The sequence below is a fragment of the Triticum urartu genome, chromosome 4, assembly GCF_003073215.2.
Source record: "Triticum urartu cultivar G1812 chromosome 4, Tu2.1, whole genome shotgun sequence".
Taxonomy (NCBI): Eukaryota; Viridiplantae; Streptophyta; class Magnoliopsida; order Poales; family Poaceae; genus Triticum; species Triticum urartu.
Window position 1 is genome coordinate 535,478,087 of NC_053025.1, and position 23,335 is coordinate 535,501,421.

General features: G+C 48.5%; 2 protein-coding genes across 2 annotated transcripts; both read left to right on the top strand.

Moving 5' to 3' along the window:
• The first annotated feature begins 6,452 nt into the window (after positions 1–6,452).
• Positions 6,453–8,888, top strand: LOC125552487 (beta-hexosaminidase 2-like). The gene is made up of 2 exons (XM_048716061.1): positions 6,453–7,469; positions 7,557–8,888. Exons 1-2 carry the CDS (start codon positions 6,635–6,637, stop codon positions 8,519–8,521), a joined length of 1,800 nt encoding a protein of 599 aa, XP_048572018.1. The 5' UTR covers positions 6,453–6,634; the 3' UTR covers positions 8,522–8,888.
• A 251-nt stretch (positions 8,889–9,139) lies between these two features.
• LOC125552488 (tubulin alpha-2 chain) lies at positions 9,140–12,209 on the top strand. The gene is made up of 5 exons (XM_048716063.1): positions 9,140–9,547; positions 9,910–10,124; positions 10,834–11,033; positions 11,154–11,662; positions 11,764–12,209. Exons 1-5 carry the CDS (start codon positions 9,435–9,437, stop codon positions 12,074–12,076), a joined length of 1,350 nt encoding a protein of 449 aa, XP_048572020.1. The 5' UTR covers positions 9,140–9,434; the 3' UTR covers positions 12,077–12,209.
• Positions 12,210–23,335: the final 11,126 nt, after the last annotated feature.

Here is a 23,335-nt window from a genome sequence, read left to right on the forward strand (position 1 = left end):
AAGTTCTGCCCGCAAGGCTTCAACAATGGCAGCTCCATCTGCAGTCACAACATATTAAAGATACTGGCATCATGCTGCTCTTACTATGTGGCGTTTACCAGATAATGACACTTACCCTGTGCCTCGTCAAGCCTTTTGTTAACAAGCTCGATGTCGGCGTCTGCCGCATCCAACTGCCGTTTTAAATGGGCAAACTCGCTAGTCCGGCTAGCCACCGGAGCTTCCGTCACCTGCACATAGAGGCAGTATGGTTATTACCTGGGAATATGATCCTCTGTTCATCCTTGTTCCCGACGACAACCAGAGTCTCAGGGGCTACTATCTACACAGGGCACACCTAGCATGTGCAGGACTATCATACATTATTTTACGTACCTCAAAGCCTGTCAGTAGACTCATAAAAGCTTCATGCAATCCGCTTTCGGCGGACGAGATTCTCTCCATCACCGTATTCATCAGCATACGATGTTCATCTGAGATGGCCGCTCGCCCCACCTACTCCCTCAGAACATCCGATCGCACACTAGACGGTGCCGGACTCTTTTGTCTGCTCTCTTTGGGAGCCGGACACAGGGAGCTTGGGGAGTCAATGGGATTATCTTCTGGCCTCACCGGACTCGGAGAGGCCCTCCGCGATGACACTTCGGGTCGCCCGCTTCCGGAGCGGAGGAGTCCGGAGGAGGCGTTTCGCTCTCCATCATCTCTGGAAGAAGATCCCCCGAAGACGAGCTCATTTGAGAGGGGCTAAGGCCCGAACTGCAAAGATATATGCGGTGGTTATTTTCTCAGAAGAAAAAGATGGCATACCTGTACTATTAAAGTATTTCGGGTCACTTATGACTCGCTGGAGAATTGATCCCCCCGCGGACTTTGTGCGGCAAAAGCACCCCCCCAAGGTAGTACCCTCTGTGGGAGACTTCTTCTCCCGTTTGGAAGCTTCGGCTTCCGAATCCCCGGGCGCAGTCCTTTTCCTCCTTCGGTCGTCTTCCTTCATGAAGACGCTCGCTCCCTCGGTTAGAATGGGCAGCGTTGGGGGCCCGCGTCCGCCCGTATTATCCTCCCCAGTATCTTCCTTCAAGGGCTCCGGGCAAGGTGTGACCTGGAGCATCTTTTCCAATACCGGATTGTCCAAACCCTCAGGGAGGGGGGCCGAACACCGAATCAACTTCGCCTTTGTTAGCCAGTCCTAGTCAAAAAGCAAACTCTCAGAAATAACTTCGTAACAAATGAGAGATAGTATGTTTGGCCGAAAGATTCCTTACCTGTTCGGCGGCACGGTTACTGCTCAGGCCCACGTCCTCGGTGATTTCCGGACACTCTACCTGAGGTCCGAAGAATGACTTGTACATCTCCTCGTGCGTCAGGCCGAGGAAATTTTGAATGCAATGCGGCCCCTCGGGATTGAACTCCCACAAGCGAAGGGGCCGGCGTTTGCAAGGCTGGACTTGACGAACCAGCATAACTTGTATTACCGCAACCAAACTAAAATCTCCATTGAAGAGATCTCGAATGCGGCTTTGCAGTATAGGCATGTCCTTGGCTGGACCCCAGCTCAGACCTCTGCTGATCCATGACATCAGTTGTGGTGGAGGGCCCGAGCGGAAAACAGGGGCGGCCGCCCACTTGGCACTTCTAGGAGCCGTGATGTAGAACCACTCATGTTGCCACAATTCAGACACCTCTGGAATGGAACCTTTGGGCCATGGAGCTCCCGTCATCTTGCATATTGAGGCACCTCCGCACGCTGCATGTTGCCCCTCGATCATCTTCGGCTTTACTTCAAGGGTCTTGAGCCATAGGCCAAAGTGAGGGGTAACCCGGAGGAAGGCCTCACACACGACAATAAATGTCGTGATATGAAGAAAGGAGTTCGGAGCTAGATCATGGAAATCTAGCCCGTAATAAAACATCAAACCCCTGACGAAATGATCCAGAGCAAGGCCTAGACCTCGGAGGAAGTGGGGGACGAACACGGCGTTCTCGTTGGGTTCGGGGGAGGGGACGACCTGCCCTCGGGCAGGCAGCCGATGCGAAACCTCGACGGTCAGATATCTGGCCTCCCTCAACTTTTTGATGCCTTCTTCCGTGACGGAGGAAGGCATCCATCGGCCTTGAAGGCTAGATTTGGACATGATTGAAGGTTCGGAGCACCTGACCTGAACTTTGGGTGTTTGAGCTTGAGGTGGGGGAAGGATTCGATTGAGCACGGGAGGGGAAAAATAAAAGCCTTGTCCCTTTATAAAGAGGGTGAATATCAAGCGTCCTCTCCGTGGCCGTTTGGACTTGCCTATAGTCTAGGAGTCCTAGAAGCGGTTGGGTTACCCATGCTCGTATCGATGAGAATCCCGGAATAAGGGGACACGATCTCTGCTTTAACAAGACGTGCCAAGGAAACCGCCTTGCATGACACGCTGAGGTGGGATAATAAAACGATTCGAATAAAGGCTTGGCTGTGGTGTTGTCATGCTACGGAATACATCAGCAGATTAGATTGGTGTGAACATTATTCTCTCTATGGCAATATGTGGAAATTTATTTTGCAGAGCCGGACACTATTCTTTGTGTTCAAAATCTTCTATGAAGTACTTGGAGGAGGAACCCACCTTGCAATGCCGAAGACAAACTGCGCGCCGGACTCGTCGTCATTGAAGCTTGGTTCAGGGGCTACTGAGGGAGTCCTGGATTAGGGGGTGTCCGGATGGCCGGACTATACCTTCAGCCGGATTCCTGGACTATGAAGATACAAGATTGAAGACTTCGTCCCGTGTCCGGAAGGGACTTTCCTTGGCGTGGAAGGCAAGCTTGGCGATACGGATATGTAGATCTCCTACCATTGTAACCGACTTTGTGTAACCCTAACCCTCTCCGGTGTCTATATAAACCGGAGGGTTTTAGTCTTTAGGACAACATACAGAACAATCATACCATAGGCTAGCTTCTAGGGTTTAGCCTCTCCGATCTCGTGGTAGATCTACTCTTGTACTACCCATATCATCAATATTAATCAAGCAGGACGTAGGGTTTTACCTCCATCAAGAGGGCCCGAACCTGGGTAAAACTTCGTGTCCCTTGCCTCCTGTTACCATCCATCCTAGACGCACAGTTCGGGACCCCCTACCCGAAATCCGCCGATTTTGACACCGACACTTGGCCCCTCGTGAGGGTCTTGGGTTGTCGATGTTGAAGTTGGGTCGTACTGGGCTGCTGACAGAGCCACGCCGTGGGCCGCAGGCAGGCGAGTCTGGGTACCCCCATTCCCAGAACGCCGACAGGGTATTAACCCGGTCGGCCCATTCTCCCCGGGTTGGGCCGGTAATCGTGACAGGATAACTTAGTCTGCCGCGATTTGGGGGAAGCGATAACTGCTCCACCTATCGTGGGGTGAGTCATTTCGATAAAGTTGTCAGACTAAGTGGGATTATCCACACCGAGATGGTTGGCCTTCGAGGCTAAGTTATCCGACCTCTTCGGGAAGATAGTACAAGTTCGGCTGAGCCTCGGCTGGCATCGCTCATTTGAAGGGGTGATCTAAGGATTATAAGGTGGAACTCATCTGTCGAGCCAAGGACTCCGGATCCGAGGTTATTATTATCGGGAAAGACATCGTTGACATAGAAGACCAGTTCGTGGGCTACTGACGGTGTCCTGGATAAGGGGGTACTAACCCAGTCAGCCCATTCTCCTCGGGTTGGGCTCATGGGCCCTCATTTGTGGTCAAGATGGACTCCTGAGGCCCTACGCAGGAGGCGTGATCAAGACTACCTCCACCGAAGACTTGACGTATACTCCAAGATCCCTCCTGCCGCCTTGCTCCTAGATGCTAGCCTTGTAACCCTAGATACCCTCCCTGGCGTGTATGTAAGCCAGAGGTTTTAGCCTGTAGAGGGGACATCAACGCAAAATCATTCACCTAGCCTTAGAGTTAGACCACACATTACGATCTTGAGGTAGATAAACTCTATACTTGATACAACTTCATAAATATAAAAAAGAGCAGGACTTAGGGTTTTACCTCCATCGAGAGGTCCCGAACCTGGGTTACCTCCATCGAGAGGTCCCGAACCTGGGTAAACATCGTCTCCTCCGTTCATGTTACCCTCGATCCAAGATCCACAGCTCGGGACCCCTACCCCGAGATCTGTCAGTTTTGACATTGGCAGGCCCCCTTCAAGATGTTTATGAAAATTTAATGAGCGAAGGCGAGCAGGAGACGCCTTGCGTCGGAGGCGTTGTGTGCCACCGCAATGGCAAACACACTACACGACCAAGCTAATATAACAAGCTACATGATTGTGCCGCTGGTCTAAGTCAGCAAGCTGATACACCTCATGCCTCTGGTACTATACGCTTGTGCCTATAATAGAGGCTTCATTCAAATCTGTGCGCTTGGACGGTCGACACCCATGCCTGAACATGCTTCCCACCCTAGTGCGTGCATGATAAAGTTTATCTTTGCTTACTTGAAAGCTGACATTCGATAGTGTTGGAAACCCCCGCCCGTAATTACCCTATAAATCTTCATTTCCTGGAAATATAATGCGAAAAGAAAGGGAAATAGAGAACCAACAACGCGGTAGCCTGGTATTTGTGTCTGTTATCACGCGAAAAGGAAAAAACAAAAATAGAAGTACTACGAGGGTTAGACTTCAAAACGTACGAAACCAGCGACTCCCCCTGAAAACCAGCGATACTATTGCCTCGGTTAAAGGGAAAACCAGCGACTCCCCCTGTTGGAAGGCAATAATGAAAGTAAAAGACCTTTATATGGCAGGTAGACGTGTGGTGATACAATCTGGTAATATAGCCAGACTTTGGAAGGACCCTATTGGGGATCAAGTTCCATTTTGTGAACAATTTCCCAGATTGTTCTCTATATGCAATTTTCCTGAATGTACTGTCAATACTTGTCTTACGGCTGATCCCATGTCTTTCTTTCGAAGAAGGCTAAACCATGAAATGGGGGAACAGTGGCATCAGATAGTAGATACAGTCAGTAAGATTTGCGTTTCTGGTGAGGAGGACAAAATCAAATGGGGGCTGGGGTCTAAAACTTACTTCACCACCCGCTCAGTTTACACTTTCTTGGAAAAGCATATTGTGGGGTGTGACTATAACTCGATCTGGAGGGCAAGTATACCTCTGAAGATCCAAATTTTTATGTGGCAACTATCGCAAAATGCTATTTTAACTAGAGATGTGATGAAGCACAGGGGGTGGAAAAAAGACCCAAAATGCTCCTTTTGTGCAGCAAAAGAGACATCCCAGCATCTCTTTTTTACCTGCCCAGTGGTGTGATAGTCTGGCTTATTAGGGATGATAGACTACTCATATCAATAAGGAATTCCTTCTTTTCCGGGAGCCCATTCGGACAGAACTCCAAAGTTAAGCGTGCTCAGTTTGGAGTAGTGTCAGGATGGGTGACCGACCGGGAAGTTGCTCCTGGGTGCGCACGAGTGAGGACAAAGTGCGCAGAAAAGACTAGTATTGATCTGTGGGGCCAGTCTAGATCCCGCCAGGAGTAACGACCACCGGCGGGTGTGTCCGGGGCGTTACAAGTGGCCAGGGTAACTTGGAGAGCAATGGCTTGTATGTTTGGGACTAACTTATGCCCAAATGATCTATGGCAAGCATATGTGTGGTGCCACTCATTTTTCCCAGAAGGAGAAGTTTTTTACACAGTGGGCATTGCTGCCATATGTTGGGCGATTTGGACGTGTTGTAACAGAGTTACATTCGAATTTGTACCTCTGAGAAACCCTTTTGAATGCATTTTCTCTGCTTGTGCTCTCCTTTGTTACTGGGCAGGGTTGATGAAACAGCAAAAGGACGCAGAGGGCTAGGACTGGAGCGAACATGTTGAAGAGCAATGCTTCAAGACTGATGCAGATATGTGCTGGGGCGCATCAGGATGAGGGAGCCTGCTGAGGCCAGAACAAATGAAGAAGACCAAGTACAAAAGAGGTGGTTCCTGCTGCTGTTGCTCTGAGAGGGAAGCTGTTTATGCTGGTTGTGTGTGGGTTGGGTGATTAGGCCCTTTTATCCTTGCTTACTAAAAACAGTCTGGTAGTTTTGGTTTGATACTGTGATGTAATGGTGTCGCCGGGTTTTCGTCCCACAGTAGGTAATCTCGATGGCGAGTGCTTACAGTGGGTTTCCCGGCGATGCCTGAACTCGCTTTCCCCTTTCCTGCCTCTTTCTCTGGACATTTGATATATTTCTGTTATGTTGCAGTAATGAAAAGGGATAATGCCCGGTTCAAAAAAAACGTACGAAATCAGAAAACGAAAAAGAAAAATCGGGACCACATTGGCTGGTTTCTTTTCTGAAAGCTCCGCGCGCGACAAGTGTTGTGCGCGGAGCGCTCCCGAACCATTCATTTGTAAACACTCCGATGAAACGCTCGCCGACTAGCTGCTCACCGTCTCACCTCACGGGTTTTCTACCTCCGTGTATTGCGGATGGGGCATATGCCGAGCCCTCGAACCGAGTCAGCCAGAGAAAAGTAGAGCGACTGACCACCAGATCCCCTCCACTCAAAGGAAAAAAAAAAGACCACCAGATCCCCAATGGCCGCAGCTCACTCCACCGAACACGCCGAAATCCCTCATCCACTCCTCCTAAACCCCGGCCGGCCATGGCAGCAGCACTGCCGTATCTCGTCCTCCTCCTGCTGCTCCTCCGCCCAGCGGCCGCACCCGCCGCCCGCCCGCCGCCGCCCTCGAAGCCTCCTCCGCCGCAGCCGCACCAGAAAGTGTTCGTCTGGCCCAAGCCGACGTCCATCTCGTGGCCGTCCGTCGTGTACGCGCCGCTCACCCCGACCTTCAGCATCCGCGCGGTGCCGCCCCACCCGGCCCTCCGCCACGCCATCGCCTACTACACCCGCCACATCCGCGCCGAGCGCCACACGCCGCTGGTGCCCCCCGCCAACTACACGGTCGCCCGCGTCCCCGTCCGCCTCCTCACGCTCTCCGTCGCCGACGCCAAGGTCCCGCTCGGCCCCGACGTCGACGAGTCCTACACGCTCTCCGTGCCCGCGGACTCGGCCTCCGCCGACATCTCCGCGGCCACGCCCTGGGGCGCCATCCGCGGCCTCGAGACCTTCTCCCAGCTCGCATGGGCCGGCGGCGGCGAGGCTGCGGCCGGCCAGTCGATCGTCCCCAGCGGCATCGAGATCTCCGACCGCCCCCTCTTCACCCACCGCGGCATCCTTCTCGACACCGCCCGCAACTTCTACCCCGTCCGCGACATCCTCCACACCATCCGCGCCATGGCGTTCAACAAGCTCAACGTCTTCCACTGGCACATCACCGACGCCCAGTCCTTCCCCATCGTCCTCCCCACCGTCCCCAGCCTCGCCCACCTCGGCTCCTACTCCCCCTTCATGCGCTACACCGACAAGGACGTCCGCCGCATCGTCAACTACGCCGCCGCCTTCGGCGTCCGCGTCATCCCCGAGATCGACATGCCCGGTGAGTAAGAAACCCCTAGCTCGTCTTCCCCGCATTTGGCCACCGCAATATCTATCTTCAATGCCATTGTTTCGCACATTTCATCAGGGCACACGGGTTCGTGGGCGGCAGCGTACCCGGAGATCGTGACCTGCGCGAACAAGTTCTGGGCGCCCACGGCGAGCCCCGCGCTGGCGGCGGAGCCCTGCACGGGGCAGCTGAACCCGCTGAACCCCAAGGCGTACCGCGTGGCGCAGGACGTGCTGCGTGACCTGTCGGCCCTGTTCCCGGACCCGTTCCTCCACGGCGGCGCCGACGAGGTGAACACGGCGTGCTGGGAGGACGACCCGGTGGTGCGGCGGTTCCTGAGCGAGGGCGGCACGCACGACAACCTCCTGGAGCTGTTCGTGAACGCGACGCGGCCGTTCATGGTGCACGAGCTGAACCGCACGGTGGTGTACTGGGAGGACGTGCTCCTGGGGCCCAAGGTGATGGTGGGGGCGACGGCGCTGCCCAAGGAGACGACGGTGCTGCAGACGTGGAACAACGGGGCCGAGAACACGAAGCGGATCGTGGCGGCCGGGTACCGCGCCATCGTCTCCTCGGCGGCCTACTACTACCTGGACTGCGGGCACGGCGGGTGGGTGGGCAACGACAGCCGGTACGACAAGCAGGAGGAGGAGGGCGACGGCGCGCCGCTGTTCAACGACCCCGGGGGCACGGGCGGGTCGTGGTGCGCGCCCTTCAAGACGTGGCAGCGCGTGTACGACTACGACATCCTGCACGGGCTCACCGAGGAGGAGGCCAACCTGGTGCTGGGCGGCGAGGTGGCGCTGTGGTCGGAGCAGTCGGACGCCGCGGTGCTGGACGGCAGGCTCTGGCCCAGGGCCGCCGCCGCGGCGGAGACGCTCTGGTCCGGGAACAAGGGCGCCAGCGGGCGGAAGCGCTACGCCAACGCCACGGACCGGCTCAACGACTGGAGGCACCGGATGGTGGCGCGCGGCATCCGCGCCGAGCCCCTCCAGCCGCTCTGGTGCCCGCTGCACCCCGGCATGTGCAACCTCTCGCAGTAGCCAGCAGCAGACCGGCGAAGCCTGGCCGCTGCTTTGCTGCCTGCCGTGCCGCAGAGCGAGCGGCGTGGTGGGAAGGAATGTTCACAGATCGAACTGGCACGGGGACCGAGAATTTGGAACGTGGAAGCAGCAGCGGCTATCCGTGGATCGACATGGTGATGAACATCCTTGTTTCAAAAAAAAAACATGGTGATGAACAGCAGCGGGTGACCAGCCAAGAAACTGCAAAATAAACCATTCTATGCTGCTAGCTTCCACCTCTTGACAGTCTCGTGGTACTGGCGGTAGGATCAAAGTGATGTGCGTCAGTGCGTGTTTTACTGTATTTGACACTGAACAATTCATTGCATGTAGGAGTACTTTTCAATAACATGAGTAGATAGATAGGAGTAGCTAGCTATTCGATTAGTGCACAGCAGAGTCCCATCGTGAGCAGTGGTGCCAGCGGCTAATCCCAAGCATCATGGCTGCGTGCCTTCACATCAAGATAGCCAGCACCCCTGCCGTTGAACTCATCAGTGAACGGCGCCTTCGACGATAGCGTCTTGTTGCGGTCTCACGACGGCAGCGACGCATCGTCCCTTCGCCATCATGGTGGCAGCATTCGGTTTGGCACCGGTGGTGGGAGCGAGACATGGTCCAGGTCGTCCACGCCCAGTGATTTTGTCCCTACGACCGGTGGCTTTCCGACGTGCGTGCGGTGTAATCCATCCATCCATCGCTTTCCGCTAGCTCGCGAGTCCGGTAACGCCGCCGTGCAGCCTCGCTCCTTCTTCTCCCCTCCAACCTTTTCCCCCCTGTTCTGCAAGCCCTTTCCGTCTCCTTCTGGCTGCTTCCTGGCGCAGGTGCTATTATTTCTGAGCTTCCGAGGCCACAGAGCTGCACAGCAGAGCAGAGCTGATCAGATTGAGCGATGAGGGAGATCATAAGCATCCACATCGGGCAGGCGGGCATCCAGGTGGGGAATTCCTGCTGGGAGCTCTACTGCCTCGAGCATGGCATCCAGCCCGACGGCCTCATGCCCAGGTCAGCTACTCCTCCTCTGCTCCGATTTGTTGCCCTCTTCCTTACAGAGCTCCGAGAAATACTCATGGTCACCCTTTCTCTTGATCGGAGTTCTTCTCCTGAAGAATAATTTATCTTGATTAGATTCTATCCGATGGTGTTCTTGAATTGTGGGTGCTGAACATATGTAAATACTCTTGGATTTTATTTACTAGATGGATTGGATGATCCGGTTTAATTTTAGCGTGCCCCTGAGCAGCACAGCCCGAAGTATTGTTTGTGATTTGGTGACACCACTTGCTTCAGGATCAATTTGGTTTTTGCATGATAGAATCTGAAAAAACTGACCAGCTCCATCTGAAGTTTTTATCATCGGATTGCAGTGATACCTCGGTTGGGGTTGCAAAGGATGCATTCAACACATTCTTCAGCGAAACGGGTTCAGGGAAGCATGTTCCGAGGGCCCTGTTCGTCGATCTGGAGCCCACGGTCATCGACGAGGTGAGGACGGGGGCATACCGCCAGCTCTTCCATCCTGAGCAGCTCATCTCCCACAATGAAGATGCTGCTAACAACTTTGCCCGCGGACACTACACAGGTAGAGTACCATGCTTCGGCCTCACCTACCTTTTTGCCAAAAAGATCTTTTCTGAACACCAACTATTTAGAAGTCAACTGAGCGATTCTTATTTATAATTTGAGGATCTTGAATGTTGATCGTCGATTCGTCATCTAATGAAATTTGGGTAGTTGAACATTTTATAATTTCTGTTCTAACTTATGTTTGGAAATGAGCAACTGGTCAGTTCTTTTTGTCAGTTGTGCACAATATAATTGGTTATTTTTAATACGGCTGAGAAATAGAAAATATATTTTTCTTATTGTTTAAGATAAAGAACTTTAGTCAAGAGTCCATATGGAATTTCGAGCTCAGAAGCGTTATACTGAATTTCAGTATAAATAATGGGTATTGAAAATGTCTCTAATTGTAATACGAGTAGAATTCACGAATTGCAAGCAACATGCTACAGGTGTCAGGTGGGAGTCATGTCCATAACTTAATCATTTCATGCTGAGGTTTAGTGCCCATACAAGGAATAGAACACCCTTTCATCCTTGAGGCAACCCAGTTTAACTACTGCCTCCGTTCTTTTTTATAAGTCGTTTCAGACAGCTGAAGTTGAGCTGTTTGCACGCTGTCTGAAATGTCTACAAGGTCGAGTACTAAAATTGTCATGCTTGGGAAACAGCCCTATGTTCCTACTAACAAATACTCCTTTCTGTAAACCCTGTTTCTGATGCTGCAGTTGGAAGAGAAGTGGTGGACCTTTGCCTTGACCGGATCAGAAAATTGGCGGACAACTGCACTGGCCTCCAAGGTTTCTTGGTTTTCAATGCTGTCGGTGGCGGAACTGGCTCAGGACTTGGTTCATTGCTTCTGGAGCGCCTATCGGTCGACTATGGCAGGAAATCCAAGCTCGGTTTCACCATCTATCCTTCACCACAGGTACTATTACTCCCTCTCTATTTATTTACTTTTCATATTAGCTCTGTCCTGAGTCAAACTTCACAAAATTTGAGCAAGTTTCAGCTAGACCATTTTCACTGAAACCATTGCCTGTTTCAGATTTCGACGGCCGTTGTGGAGCCATACAACAGCGTGCTCTCGACCCACTCGCTGATCGAGCACACCGACGTGGTGGTGCTCCTGGACAACGAGGCCATCTACGACATCTGCAAGAGGTCCCTGGACATCGAGCGCCCGACCTACACCAACCTGAACCGGCTGATATCCCAGGTGATATCGTCCCTGACCACGTCGCTGCGGTTCGACGGCGCCATCAACGTGGACATAACCGAGTTCCAGACCAACCTGGTGCCGTACCCGAGGATCCACTTCATGCTCTCCTCCTACGCGCCCATCATCTCCGCGGAGAAGGCCTTCCACGAGCAGCACTCCGTCCCCGAGATCACCAACTCCGTGTTCGAGCCGTCCAGCGTCATGGCCAAGTGCGACCCCCGCCACGGCAAGTACATGGCCTGCTGCCTCATGTACCGCGGCGACGTCGTCCCCAAGGACGTCAACTCCGCCGTCCACTCCATCAAGACCAAGAGGACCGTGCAGTTCGTCGACTGGTATGTCCGAAATCCCTTCTCGAGTTTCTCCATTGTTATCACCTGACATTGAGACTCTGTTTCTCCTTCTTCCTTGCGTTGCTGCTGCGTGCAAATTGAAGGTGTCCGACTGGGTTCAAGTGCGGGATAAACTACCAGCCGCCGACGGTGGTTCCGGGAGGGGACCTGGCCAAGGTGCGGCGAGCGGTGTGCATGATCAGCAACAACACGGCCGTGGCCGAGGTCTTCTCGCGCATCGACCGCAAGTTCGACCTCATGTACGCCAAGCGCGCGTTCGTGCACTGGTACGTCGGGGAAGGGATGGAGGAGGGGGAGTTCTCGGAGGCCAGGGAGGATCTGGCCGCGCTGGAGAAGGACTACGAGGAAGTCGGAGCCGAGGGTGAAGACGACGACGACGAAGGCGATGAGTACTGAGTTGAGTACTGAGTAGTGATACATCATAATAATGAACGGAGAGTTTTTGTACTGCGAGAAATTGCAGGGTATGACTTCATTTGTTTTATTGTGAAAGCAAAGCATCTAGTCCATACGATGCAGATTTTATTAAGTCCCAACGAAGCATTTATTTCAGTCGCTTTTGTTTTAAACAACGAGCTACCTTGTCGATTTTCATTATAGAAATCTCTAGAAATAGGCAAGTGCTTTATAAATAAAGCAAACATTCATACCATCCATACAACCAGATCCAAAGTTTTACTCATTGTAGCAGAGAAGCTAATATGGTAGCGGATGACTTAGCAAAGCATAGTTTTAGTCTTAGCAAGTCTAAAACTTGGGACGCTGTCCCGGACTTTATTCTGCATTCTTATGTAAATGATCTTGCTCTTATTTGATGAATAAAGTTTTAATGCTAAAAAAAAATCCAAAGTCACAAAGCAACTAAGGCGACCAGGGCAACAACATAATCATGCCCCAAAAAAAAAGCATAAACAAAATAGGAAAAAAAAAGCTACCGAGTGGCATGCAGCATCATGAAACTACGAAGAGGAGAGACGACGTGCGGTAGCCAGAAGCGCATCCAACATGAAGAAAGCAATGAATCGCCAAAGTCTTTAGAGCAAAGAAACTAAAGCAAAAGGAAACAAAGAAATGCTGAGACATGGGTGAAGGTAGAGAGTGCAATCTCTAGCTACAGTTTTGTCCACACTTCCCAGGTACTCACGAGAGGAAATGCGATCAGATGTAGCTCATAAGGTGAAGATTTCGAGAACTCAAAGATTATGCTTCAACCTCATCACAAGATGTAGACATCTTGAATCACCATCTTGATCAGCTTCACAGTTCACACGCACTTCAATGCTTTCGCGTCCGGGGCTTTTCCCAAGATACTCCAATTACTCAAATTATAGCAAAATCTGAAAATTACAGTTCCAGGATCATCAGGGTTTTTTCTCTTAAAACACGCATAATTTCTAGTTTTCCACATAGTCCAGCAAATAGTCACTCCTCCACATAGCACTATTTTTTGCTGAATTTTTGGGAAAGATCTCAACATCCCTCAACCATGTCTCCAACATCATCGGGGGTCTAGGAATGTCAAATGCGCATAAGATTACTTGTTCAATTAGCCTGGAAAAGGCACAATCGAACATAAGATGGGTAATGGACTCTTCCTGCGCATAGAAAAGATATTTTTTTTCCATTTCCAACCCGGTCTCTCTTGATCAGGTTATGTTTGGTAAGTATGCTACTTCTAAGCATGAGCCAAGCCAACAAAAAACTTTGTTCTTCAGAGGGATCATCAATTTGCATATGAATATGTATCCAACAAGATCATTCCCTTTCAGTTGAAGGTAGAAATCTCTAACAGTGAAATTATGTTTGCTTCCGATCTTTGATGCCACTTTATCTTATCTCCACTCAATGACACATTATCCACCAACTCCTTGGGCTTGCTCCACTTATCTGTAGTCTCTCCATGTAAAAATTTCTGAATTTGAATAGATCCCACCCTTTAGTTTTAGCTTGCTTCAGAGTAGCTTCACTAGTGAAGCATACATCACACGGCCTAGGGAATTTTGTAGCAAGTGATTCATCTCCAAGCCAAATATCTTAACAAAATAGTGTTTTAGCCCCATCTCCAATAATCCTCTTAGCATATTACTAGAATATGAACTTGATTCCCATCAGGCTTTGCCAAAAATGAGAGCCACCAGGTGTAGTTCCAATCTCTGACAAGGTTTGGTTCTCAAGGTATTTTTATACAGTATTTGCCGTCGTATCCCTTCAGAAATCTCCAATTTCCAAAACCATTTGCAGATAAGGCTTTTGAAGGAAATATGCCCTACAGGCAATAATAAAGTTGTTATTTATATTTCCTTATATCATGATAAACGTTTATTATTCATGCTAGAATTGTATTAACCGGAAACTTGATACATGTGTGAATACATAGACAAACAGAGTGTCCCTAGTATGCCTCTACTTGACTAGCTCGTTAATCAAAGATGATTAAGTTTCCTAGCCATAGACATGTGTTGTCATTTGATGAACGGGATCACATCATTAGAGAATGATGTGATGGACAAGACCCATCCGTTAGCTTAGCACTATGATCGTTTAGTTTGTTGCTATTGCTTTCTTCATGACTTATACATGTTCCTATGACTCTGAGATTATGCAACTCCCGAATATCGGAGGAACACTTAGTGTGCTATCAAACGTCACAACGTAACTGGGTGATTATAAAGATGCTCTACAGGTGTCTCCGATGGTGTTTGTTGAGTTGGCATAAATCAAGATTAGAATTTGTCACTCCGATTGTCGGAGAGGTATCTCTGGGCCCTCTCGGTAATGCTCATCACTATAAGCCTTGCAAGCAATGTGACTAAAGAGTTAGTTATGGGATGATGCATTACGGAACGAGTAAAGAGACTTGCGGCTAACAAGATTGAACTAGGTATTGAGATACCGACGATCAAATCTCGGGCAAGTAACATACCAATGACAGAGGGAACAACGTATGTTGTTATGCGGTTTGACCGATAAACATCTTCGTAGAATATGTAGGAACCAATATGAGCATCTAGGTTCCGCTATTGGTTATTGACCGGAGATGAGTCTTGGTCATGTCTACATAGTTCTCGAACCCGCAGGGTCCGCACGCTTAACGTTCGATGACGATCGGTATTATGAGTTTATGTGTTTTGATGTACCAAAGGTAGTTCGGAGTCCCGGATGTGATCACGGACATGACGAGGAGTCTCGAAATGGTCGAGACATAAAGATCGATATATTGGAAGGCTATGTTTGGACATCGGAATGGTGGATGAGTTCGAGCATTTTTCAGAGTATCGAGGGGTTACCGGAACCCTCCCCCCCGGGGGAGTCAATGGGCCTTATTGGGCCTTAGTGGGAGAGAGGAGGAAGCGGTCAAGGTGGGGGCGCACCTCCCCCAAGCCCAATCCGAATTGGGAGGGGGGCCGGCCCTCCTTTCCTTCTCTCCTTCTCCCTCTTCCTTCTTCTCCTACTCCAACTAGGGAAAGGGGGGAAACCTACTCCTACTAGGAGTAGGACTCCCCCTTGGGCGCGCCGTAGAGAGGGACGGCCCTCCCCTCCTCCACTCCTTTATATACGGGGGAAGGGGCACCCTATAGACACACAAGTTGATTGTTTAGCCGTGTGCGGTGCCCCCCTCCACAGATTTCCGCCTCGGTCATATCATTGTAGTGTTTAGGAGAAGCCCTGCATCGGTAACTTCATCATCACCGTCATCATGCCGTCGTGCTGATGAAACTCTCCCTCGGCCTCAACTGGATCAAGAGTACGAGGGACGTCACCGAGCTGAACGTGTGCAGAACGCGGAGGTGTCGTGCGTTCGGTACTTGATCGATTGGATCACGAAGATGTTCGAATACATCAACCGCGTTTCATAACGCTTCCGCTTTCAGTCTACGAGGGTACTTAGACATCCTCTTCCCCTCTCGTTGCTATGCATCACCTAGATGAATCTTGCGTGTGTGTAGATTTTTTTTTTGAAATTACTGCGTTCCCCAACAATGGTATCAGAGCCAGGTCTATGCGTAGATGTTATATGCACGAGTAGAACACAAAGGAGTTGTGGGCGTGGGTATATACATATTGCTTGCAGTCAGTAGTTGATTCTTGATTCAGCGGTATTGTTGGATGAAACGGCTCTGACCGACATTACGCGTACGCTTACGTGAGACTGGTTCTACCGACGTGATTCACACACAGGTGACTAGTGGGTGTATGTTTCTCCAACTTTAGTTCAATCAGATTCAATGAACAAGGTTCTTTCTGAAGATCAAAAAGCAATCACTATACCGTGTTGTGGTTTTTGATACCTAGGTAAGAACGGTTCTTGCTAAGCCCGTAGCAGCCACGTAAAACTTGCAACAACAAAGTAGAGGACATCGAACTTGTTTTTGCAGGGCATGTTGTGATGTGATATGGTCAAGATGTGATTATATAAATTGTTGTATGAGATGATCATGTTTTGTAACACTGTTATCGGCAACTGGCAGGAGCCATATGGTTGTCGCTTTATTGTATTAAATGCAATAACCATGTAATTGCTTTACTTTATCAATAAGCGGTAGCGATAGTCGTAGAAGCAATAGTTGGAGAGACGACAACGATGCTTCAATGGAGATCAAGGTGTCAAGCCGATGACGATGGTGATCATGACGGTGCTTTGGAGATGGAGATCAAAGGCACAAGATGATGATGGCCATATCATATCACTTATTTGATTGCATGTGATGTTTATCCTTTATGCATCTTATATTCCTAGTACAGCGGTAGCATTATAAGATGATCTCTCACTAAATTTCAAGGTACAAGTGTTCTCCCTGAGTATGCACCGTTGCTACAGTTCGTCGTGCTGAGACACCACGTGATGATCGGGTGTGATAAGCTCTATGTTCACATACAACGGGTGTAAGCCATTTTTGCACAAGCAGAATACTCGGGTTAAACTTGACGAGCCTAGCATATGCGGATATGGCCTCGGAACACTGAGACCGAAAGGTCGAGCGTGAATCATATAGTAGATATGATCAACCTAGTGATGTTCACCATTGAAAACTACTCCATCTCACGTGATGATCAGACATGGTTTAGTTGATAAGGATCACGTGATTACTTGGATGATTAGAGGGTTGTCTATCTAAGTGGGAGGCATGTCTATGTTGTTGTAGATAGATGGCCCGTGCTGTTGTTTCGTTGAATTTTAATGTGTTCCTAGAGAAAGCTAAGTTGAAAGATTATGGTAGCAATTACACGGACTGGGTCCATAACTTGAGGATTATCCTCATTGCTGCACAGAAGAATTACGTCCTGGAAGCACCGCTGGGTGACAAGCCTGCTGCAGATGCTGCTGACGACGTTAAGAACGTCTGGCAAAACAAAGCTGATGACTACTCGATAGTTCAGTGTGCCATTCTTTACGGCTTAGAACCGGGACTTCAACGATGATTTGAACGTCATGGAGCATATGAGATGTTCCAGGAGTTGAAGTTAATATTTCAAGCAAATGCTCAGATTGAGAGATATGAAGTCTCCAATAAATTCTACAGCTGCAAAATGGAGGAGAATAGTTCTGTCAGTGAACATATACTCAGAATGTCTAGGTACCACAGCCACTTGACTCAGCTGGGAGTTAATCTTCCTGATGATAGTGTCATTGACGGAGTTCTTCAATCACTACCACCAAGCTACAAGAGCTTCGTGATGAACTATAATATGCAAGGGATGGATAAGACAATTCCCGAGCTCTACGCAATGCTAAAGGCTGCAAAGGTAGAAATCAAGAAGGAGCATCAAGTGTTGATGGTCAACATGACCACCCGTTTCAAGAAGAAGGGCAAAGGGAAGAAGGGGAACTTCAAGAAGAACAGCAAGCAAGTTGCTGCTCAAGTGAAGAAACTCAAGTCTGGACCTAAGCCTGAGACTGAGTGCTTCTATGGCAAAGGGACTGGTCACTGGAAGCGGAACTGCCCCAAGTATTTGGCGGATAAGAAGGATGGCAAAGTGAAAGGTATATTTGATATACATGTTATTGATGTGTCCCTTACTAATGCTCGCAGTAGCACCTGGGTATTTGATACTGGTTCTGTTGCTAATATTTGCAACTCGAAACAGGGGCTACAGATTAAGCAAAGATTAGCTAAGGACGAGGTGATGATGCGCGTGGGAAATGGTTCCAAGGTCGATGTGATCGCCGTCGGCACGCTACCTCTACATCTACCTTTGGGATTAGTTTTAGACTTGAATAATTGTTATTTAGTGCCAGCGTTAAGCATGAACATTATATCTGGATATTGTTTGACGTGAGACGATTATTCATTTAAATCAGAGAATAATGGTTGTTCTATTTATATGAGTAATATCTTTTATGGTCATGCACCCTTGATGAGTGGTCTATTTTTACTAAATCTTGATAGTATTGAAGCCAAAAGATATAAGTTTAATAATGATAGTGCAACTTATTTGTGGCACTGTCGTTTAGGTCATATTGGTGTAAAGCGCATGAAGAAACCCATGCTGATGGACTTTTGGAATCACTTGATTATGAATCACTTGATGCTTGCCAACCATGCCTCATGGGAAAGATGACTAAGATTCCGTTCTCCGGAACAATGGAACGAGCAACAGACTTACTTGAAATAATACATACTGATGTGTGCAGTCCGATGAGTGTTGATGCTCGTGGCGGGTATCTAACCTTCACAGATGATTTGAGCAGATATGGGTATATCTACTTGATGAAACATAAGTCTGAAACATTTGAAAAGTTCAAAGAATTTCAGAGTGAAGTGAAAAATCATCGTAACAAGAAAATAAAGTTTCTACAATCTGATCATGGAGGAGAATATTTGAGTTATGAGTTTGGTCTTCATTTGAAACAATGCGGAATAGTTTCGCAACTCACGCCACGTGGAACACCACAGCGTAATGGTGTGTCTGAATGTCGTAACCACACTTTATTAGATATGGTGCGATCTATGATGTCTCTTACTGATTTACCGCTATCGTTTTGGGGTTATGCTTTAGAGATGGCTGCATTGCGTTAAATAGGGCACCATCGAAATCCGTTGAGACGACACCTTATGAACTGTAGTTTGGCAAGAAACCCAAGTTGTCGTTTCTTAAAGTTTGGGGCTCCGATGCTTATGTGAAAAGAATCAACCTGATAAGCTCGAACCCAAATTGGAGAAATGTGTCTTCATAGGATACCCAAAGGAAACTGTTGGGTACACCTTCTATCACAGATCCGAAGGCAGGATATTCGTTGCTAAGAATGGATCCTTTTTAGAGAAGGAGTTTCTCTCGAAAGAAGTGAGTGGGAGGAAAGTAGAACTTGATGAGGTAATTGTACCTGCTCCCTTATTGGAAAGTAGTCCATCACAACAATCAGTTCCTGTGATTCCTACACCAATTAGTGAGGAAGCAAATGATGATGATCATGAAACTTCTGATCAAGTTACTACCGAACCTCTTAGGTCAACCAGAGTATGGTCCGCACCATAGTGGTATGGTAATCCTTTCTAGAAGTCATGTTACTAGACCATGACGAACCTACGAACTATGAGGAAGCGATGATGAGCCCAGATTCCGCTAAATGGCTTAAGGCCATGAAATCTGAGATGGGATCCATGTATGAGAACAAAGTATGGACTTTGATTGACTTGTCCGATGATCGGTGAGTCATTCAGAATAAATGGATCTTCAAGAGGAAGACGGACGCTGATAGTAATGTTACTATCTACAAAGCTCGAATTGTCGAAAAACGTTTTTGACAAGTTCAAGGTGTTGACTACGATAAGATTTTCTCACTCGTATCGATGCTTAAAAGTCTGTCCGAATCATGTTAGCTGTTGCCGCATTTTATGAAATCTGGCAAATGGATATGAAAACTACATTCCTTAATGGATTTATTAAAGAATAGTTGTATATGATGCAATCAGAAGGTTTTGCCAATCCTAAAGGTGCTAACATAGTGTGCAAGCTCCAGCGATCCATCTATGGAGTAGTGCAAGCATCTCGGAGTTGGAATATACGCTTTGATGAGTTGATCAAAGAATATAGTTTTATACAGACTTTTGGAGAAGCATGTATTTAGAAGAAAGTGAGTGGGAGCTCTATAGCATTTCTGATAAGTATATGTGAATAATATATTGTTGATCGGAAATGACATAGAATTTTCTAGAAAGCATAAAGGAGTGTTTGAAAGGATTTTTTCAAAGAAAGACCTTAGTGAAGCTGCTTACATATTGGGCATCAAGATCTATAGAGACAGATCAAGACGCTTGATAAGATTTTTTAATGAGTACATACCTTGAAAAGATTTTAAAGTAGTTCAAAATGGAACAGTCAAAGAAGGAGTTCTTGCCTGTATTGCAAGGTGTGAAGTTGAGTAAACACTCAAAACCCGACCATGGCAGAAAATAGAAAGAGAATGAAAAGTCACTCCCTATGCCTCAGTCATAGGTTCTATAAAGTATGCTATGTTGTGTACCAAACCTATTGTATACCTTAGCATGATTTTGGCAAGGGAGTACAATAGTGATCAAGGAGTAGATCACTGGACAGCAGTCAAAATTATCCTTAGAGGACTAAGGAATTATTTCTCGGTTATGGAGGTGATAAAATAGTTCGTCGTAAAGAGTTACGTCGATGCAAGCTTTTGACACCGATCTAGATGACTCTAAGTCTCGATCTAGATAGATATTGAAAGTGGGAGCAATTAGCTAGAGTAGCTCCATGCAGAGCATTGTAGACATAGAAAAATTTGCAAAATACATACGGCTCTGAATGTGGCAGACCCATTGACTAAATTTCTCTCACAAGCAAAACATGATCACTCTTTGGGTGTTAATCACATAGCAATGTGAACTAGATTATTGACTCTAGTAAACCCTTTCGGAATTAGTCACATGGAGATGTGAACTAATCACATAAAGATGTGAACTATTGGTGTTAAATCACATGACGATGTGAACTAGATTATTGACTCTAGTGAAAATGGGAGACTGAAGGAAATATGCCCTAGAGGCAATAATAAAGTTGTTATTTATATTTCCTTATATCATGATAAATGTTTATTATTCATGCTAGAATTGTATTAACCGGAAACTTGATACATGTGTGAATACATAGACAAACAGAGTGTCCCTAGTATGCCTCTACTTGACTAGCTCGTTAATCAAAGATGGTTAAGTTTCCTAGCCATAGACATGTGTTGTCATTTGATGAATGGGATCACATCATTAGAGAATGATGTGATGGACAAGACCCATCAGTTAGCTTAGCACTATGATCGTTTAGTTTGTTGATATTGCTTTCTTCATGACTTATACATGTTCCTATGACTATGAGATTATGCAACTCCTGAATACCGGAGGAACACTTAGTGTGCTATCAAACGTCATAACGTAATTGGGTGATTATAAAGATGCTCTAAAGGTGTCTCTGATGGTGTTTGTTGAGTTGGCATAGATCGAGATTAGGATTTGTCACTCCGATTGTTGGAGAGGTATCTCTGGGCCCTCTCGGTAATGCTCATCACTATAAGCCTTGCAAGCAATGTGACTAAAGAGTTAGTTATGGGATGATGCATTACGAAACGAGTAAAGAGACTTATCAGTAACAAGATTGAACTAGGTATTGAGATACCGACGATCAAATCTCGGGCAAGTAACATACCGATGACAAAGGGAACAACGTATGTTGTTATGCGGTTTGACCGATAAAGATCTTCTTAGAATATGTAGGAACCAATATGAGCATCCAAGTTCCACTATTGGTTATTGACCGGAGATGAGTCTCGGTCATTTCTACATAGTTCTCGAACCCGTAGGGTCCGCACGCTTAACGTTCGATGACGAACGGTATTATGAGTTTATGTGTTTTGATGTACCGAAGGTAGTTCGGAGTCCCAAATGTGATCACGGACATGATGAGGAGTCTCGGAATGGTCGATACATAAAGATCGATATATTGGAAGGCTATGTTTGGAAATCGGAATGGTTCCGAATGAGTTCGGGCTTTTGCCGGAGTATCAGGGGGTTACCGGAACCCCCAAGGAGTCAATGGGCCTTATTGGGCCTTAGTGGGAGAGAGGAGGAAGCAACCAAGGTGGGGGCTGAGGGAGTCCTGGACTAAGGGGTCTTCGGGCGTCCGGCCTGTTAGCCATGGGCCGGACTGATGGGCTGTGAAGATACGAAAAGTGAAGACTGTACCCGTGTCTGGATGGGACTCTCCTTGGCGTGGAAGGCAAGCTTGGCGACCGGATATGTAGATTCCCTTCTTTGTAACTGACCTTGTGTAACCCTAGATCCTTCCGGTGTCTATATAAACCAGAGGACTTAGTTCGGATAGGGGAGATTCATTATCATAGCCATACAAGCTAGACCTCTAGGGTTTAGCCACTACGATCTCAAGGTATATCAACTCTTGTAATACTCGTATTCATCAATATCAATCAAGCAGGACGTAGGGTATTACCTCCATAGAGAGGGCCCAAACCTGGGTAAACATCGTGTCCCATGTCTCCTGTTACCATTGACCTTAGACGCATAGTTCGGGACCCCCTACCCGAGATCCACCGGTTTTGACACCGACATTGGTGCTTTCATTGAGAGTTCCACTGCGTTGTCGCCAAATCTTTGTGTTTGGCGGCTTCGCATTGTCGGCCAATTCTCTTGGCCATCTGGAGCAGATCAAAAGCTACGCCCCTGGCCATCAGGTCAGATTTTGGAGCTTGAACTACGTTGCGGACATCCATGGAGACTTGATCTTTGCTGGATTCGAGACCGCGGCTGCCACCCCCGGTCACCCCGATGATCATGACATAAATCTGTCATCAGACCGCATCCAGGAGATCGCTCCTATAACCGCTGTCGGTGTTCTGGGAACGGGGGTCCCCAGACTTGCTTGCCTGCGGCCTGCGGCGTGGCTCAAAAGGGGGCCCAGCGCGGCCCATCTTCATCAACACAGACCCAAGACCCTCGCGAGGGGCCAAGCCTCACGGGGCGGACGACACGGAGCTTCCTTAGGCACGGCCTCATCAGGCTGGCTCGCGAGGAGGCGGAGAGATCAAGGCGGGGTACCTCACGAGGTGCCCGTGACGCAAGCCATGACGACCAAGGGTGCCAGGCGGGCGCCTGCCCGCGCAGTGTCCTCCTTTCCTCTTTGCTGCAAAGGGAGCAAGCGCAGGCGAGAGCATCAAGCAAAGGCACCCGTTTCGGTGCAACGAGACCAAGACCAGTCCAACGGCAGGGAGGAAGTCATTGTGGAGCCCAAGCCAGCGTCACCACCAGAGCCTTTGGCAGGCGAGGACCAACTTTAGTCAGGATAAGTATACCAGATGTTCCCCTTCAAAATGGCCAATTGTTGGCGCCCTTCCCGCTCAATATTTGGGAAGAGGCGCAGGGCCTTTGCCTATAAATAGGACTAGCCACCCACAGGGTAGAGGGATGGAAATCGGAGAGAGAATCGAAGAGAGAGAGAGAGAAGGGTAACTGAACCCCTCCTAGCAGTTCATCCCCCCAGCCAAGAACAGACCCTCGCGAGGCTATTCTTCCTTGTATTGTTCATCACCATCATCCCAAGAGGCAATCCACCACACCACACACTGGAGTAGGGTATTACACCACAACGGTCTCCCGAACCAGTATAAACCCTGTGTCTCTTGTGTTGTTCTTTCCA

What these genes read in the sequence shown, in the direction of transcription:
- LOC125552488 (XM_048716063.1), top strand. Translation starts at nt 9,435, where the DNA reads ATGAGGGAGATCATAAGCATCCACATCGGGCAGGCGGGCATCCAGGTG. An exon ending in CCATCTATCCTTCACCACAG is followed by an intron (nt 11,034 to 11,153) that starts GTACTATTACTC and finishes TGCCTGTTTCAG; the next exon opens with ATTTCGACGGCCGTTGTGGA. An exon ending in ACCGTGCAGTTCGTCGACTG is followed by an intron (nt 11,663 to 11,763) that starts GTATGTCCGAAA and finishes TGCAAATTGAAG; the next exon opens with GTGTCCGACTGGGTTCAAGT.
- LOC125552487 (XM_048716061.1), top strand. Translation starts at nt 6,635, where the DNA reads ATGGCAGCAGCACTGCCGTATCTCGTCCTCCTCCTGCTGCTCCTCCGC. An exon ending in CCCCGAGATCGACATGCCCG is followed by an intron (nt 7,470 to 7,556) that starts GTGAGTAAGAAA and finishes ACATTTCATCAG; the next exon opens with GGCACACGGGTTCGTGGGCG.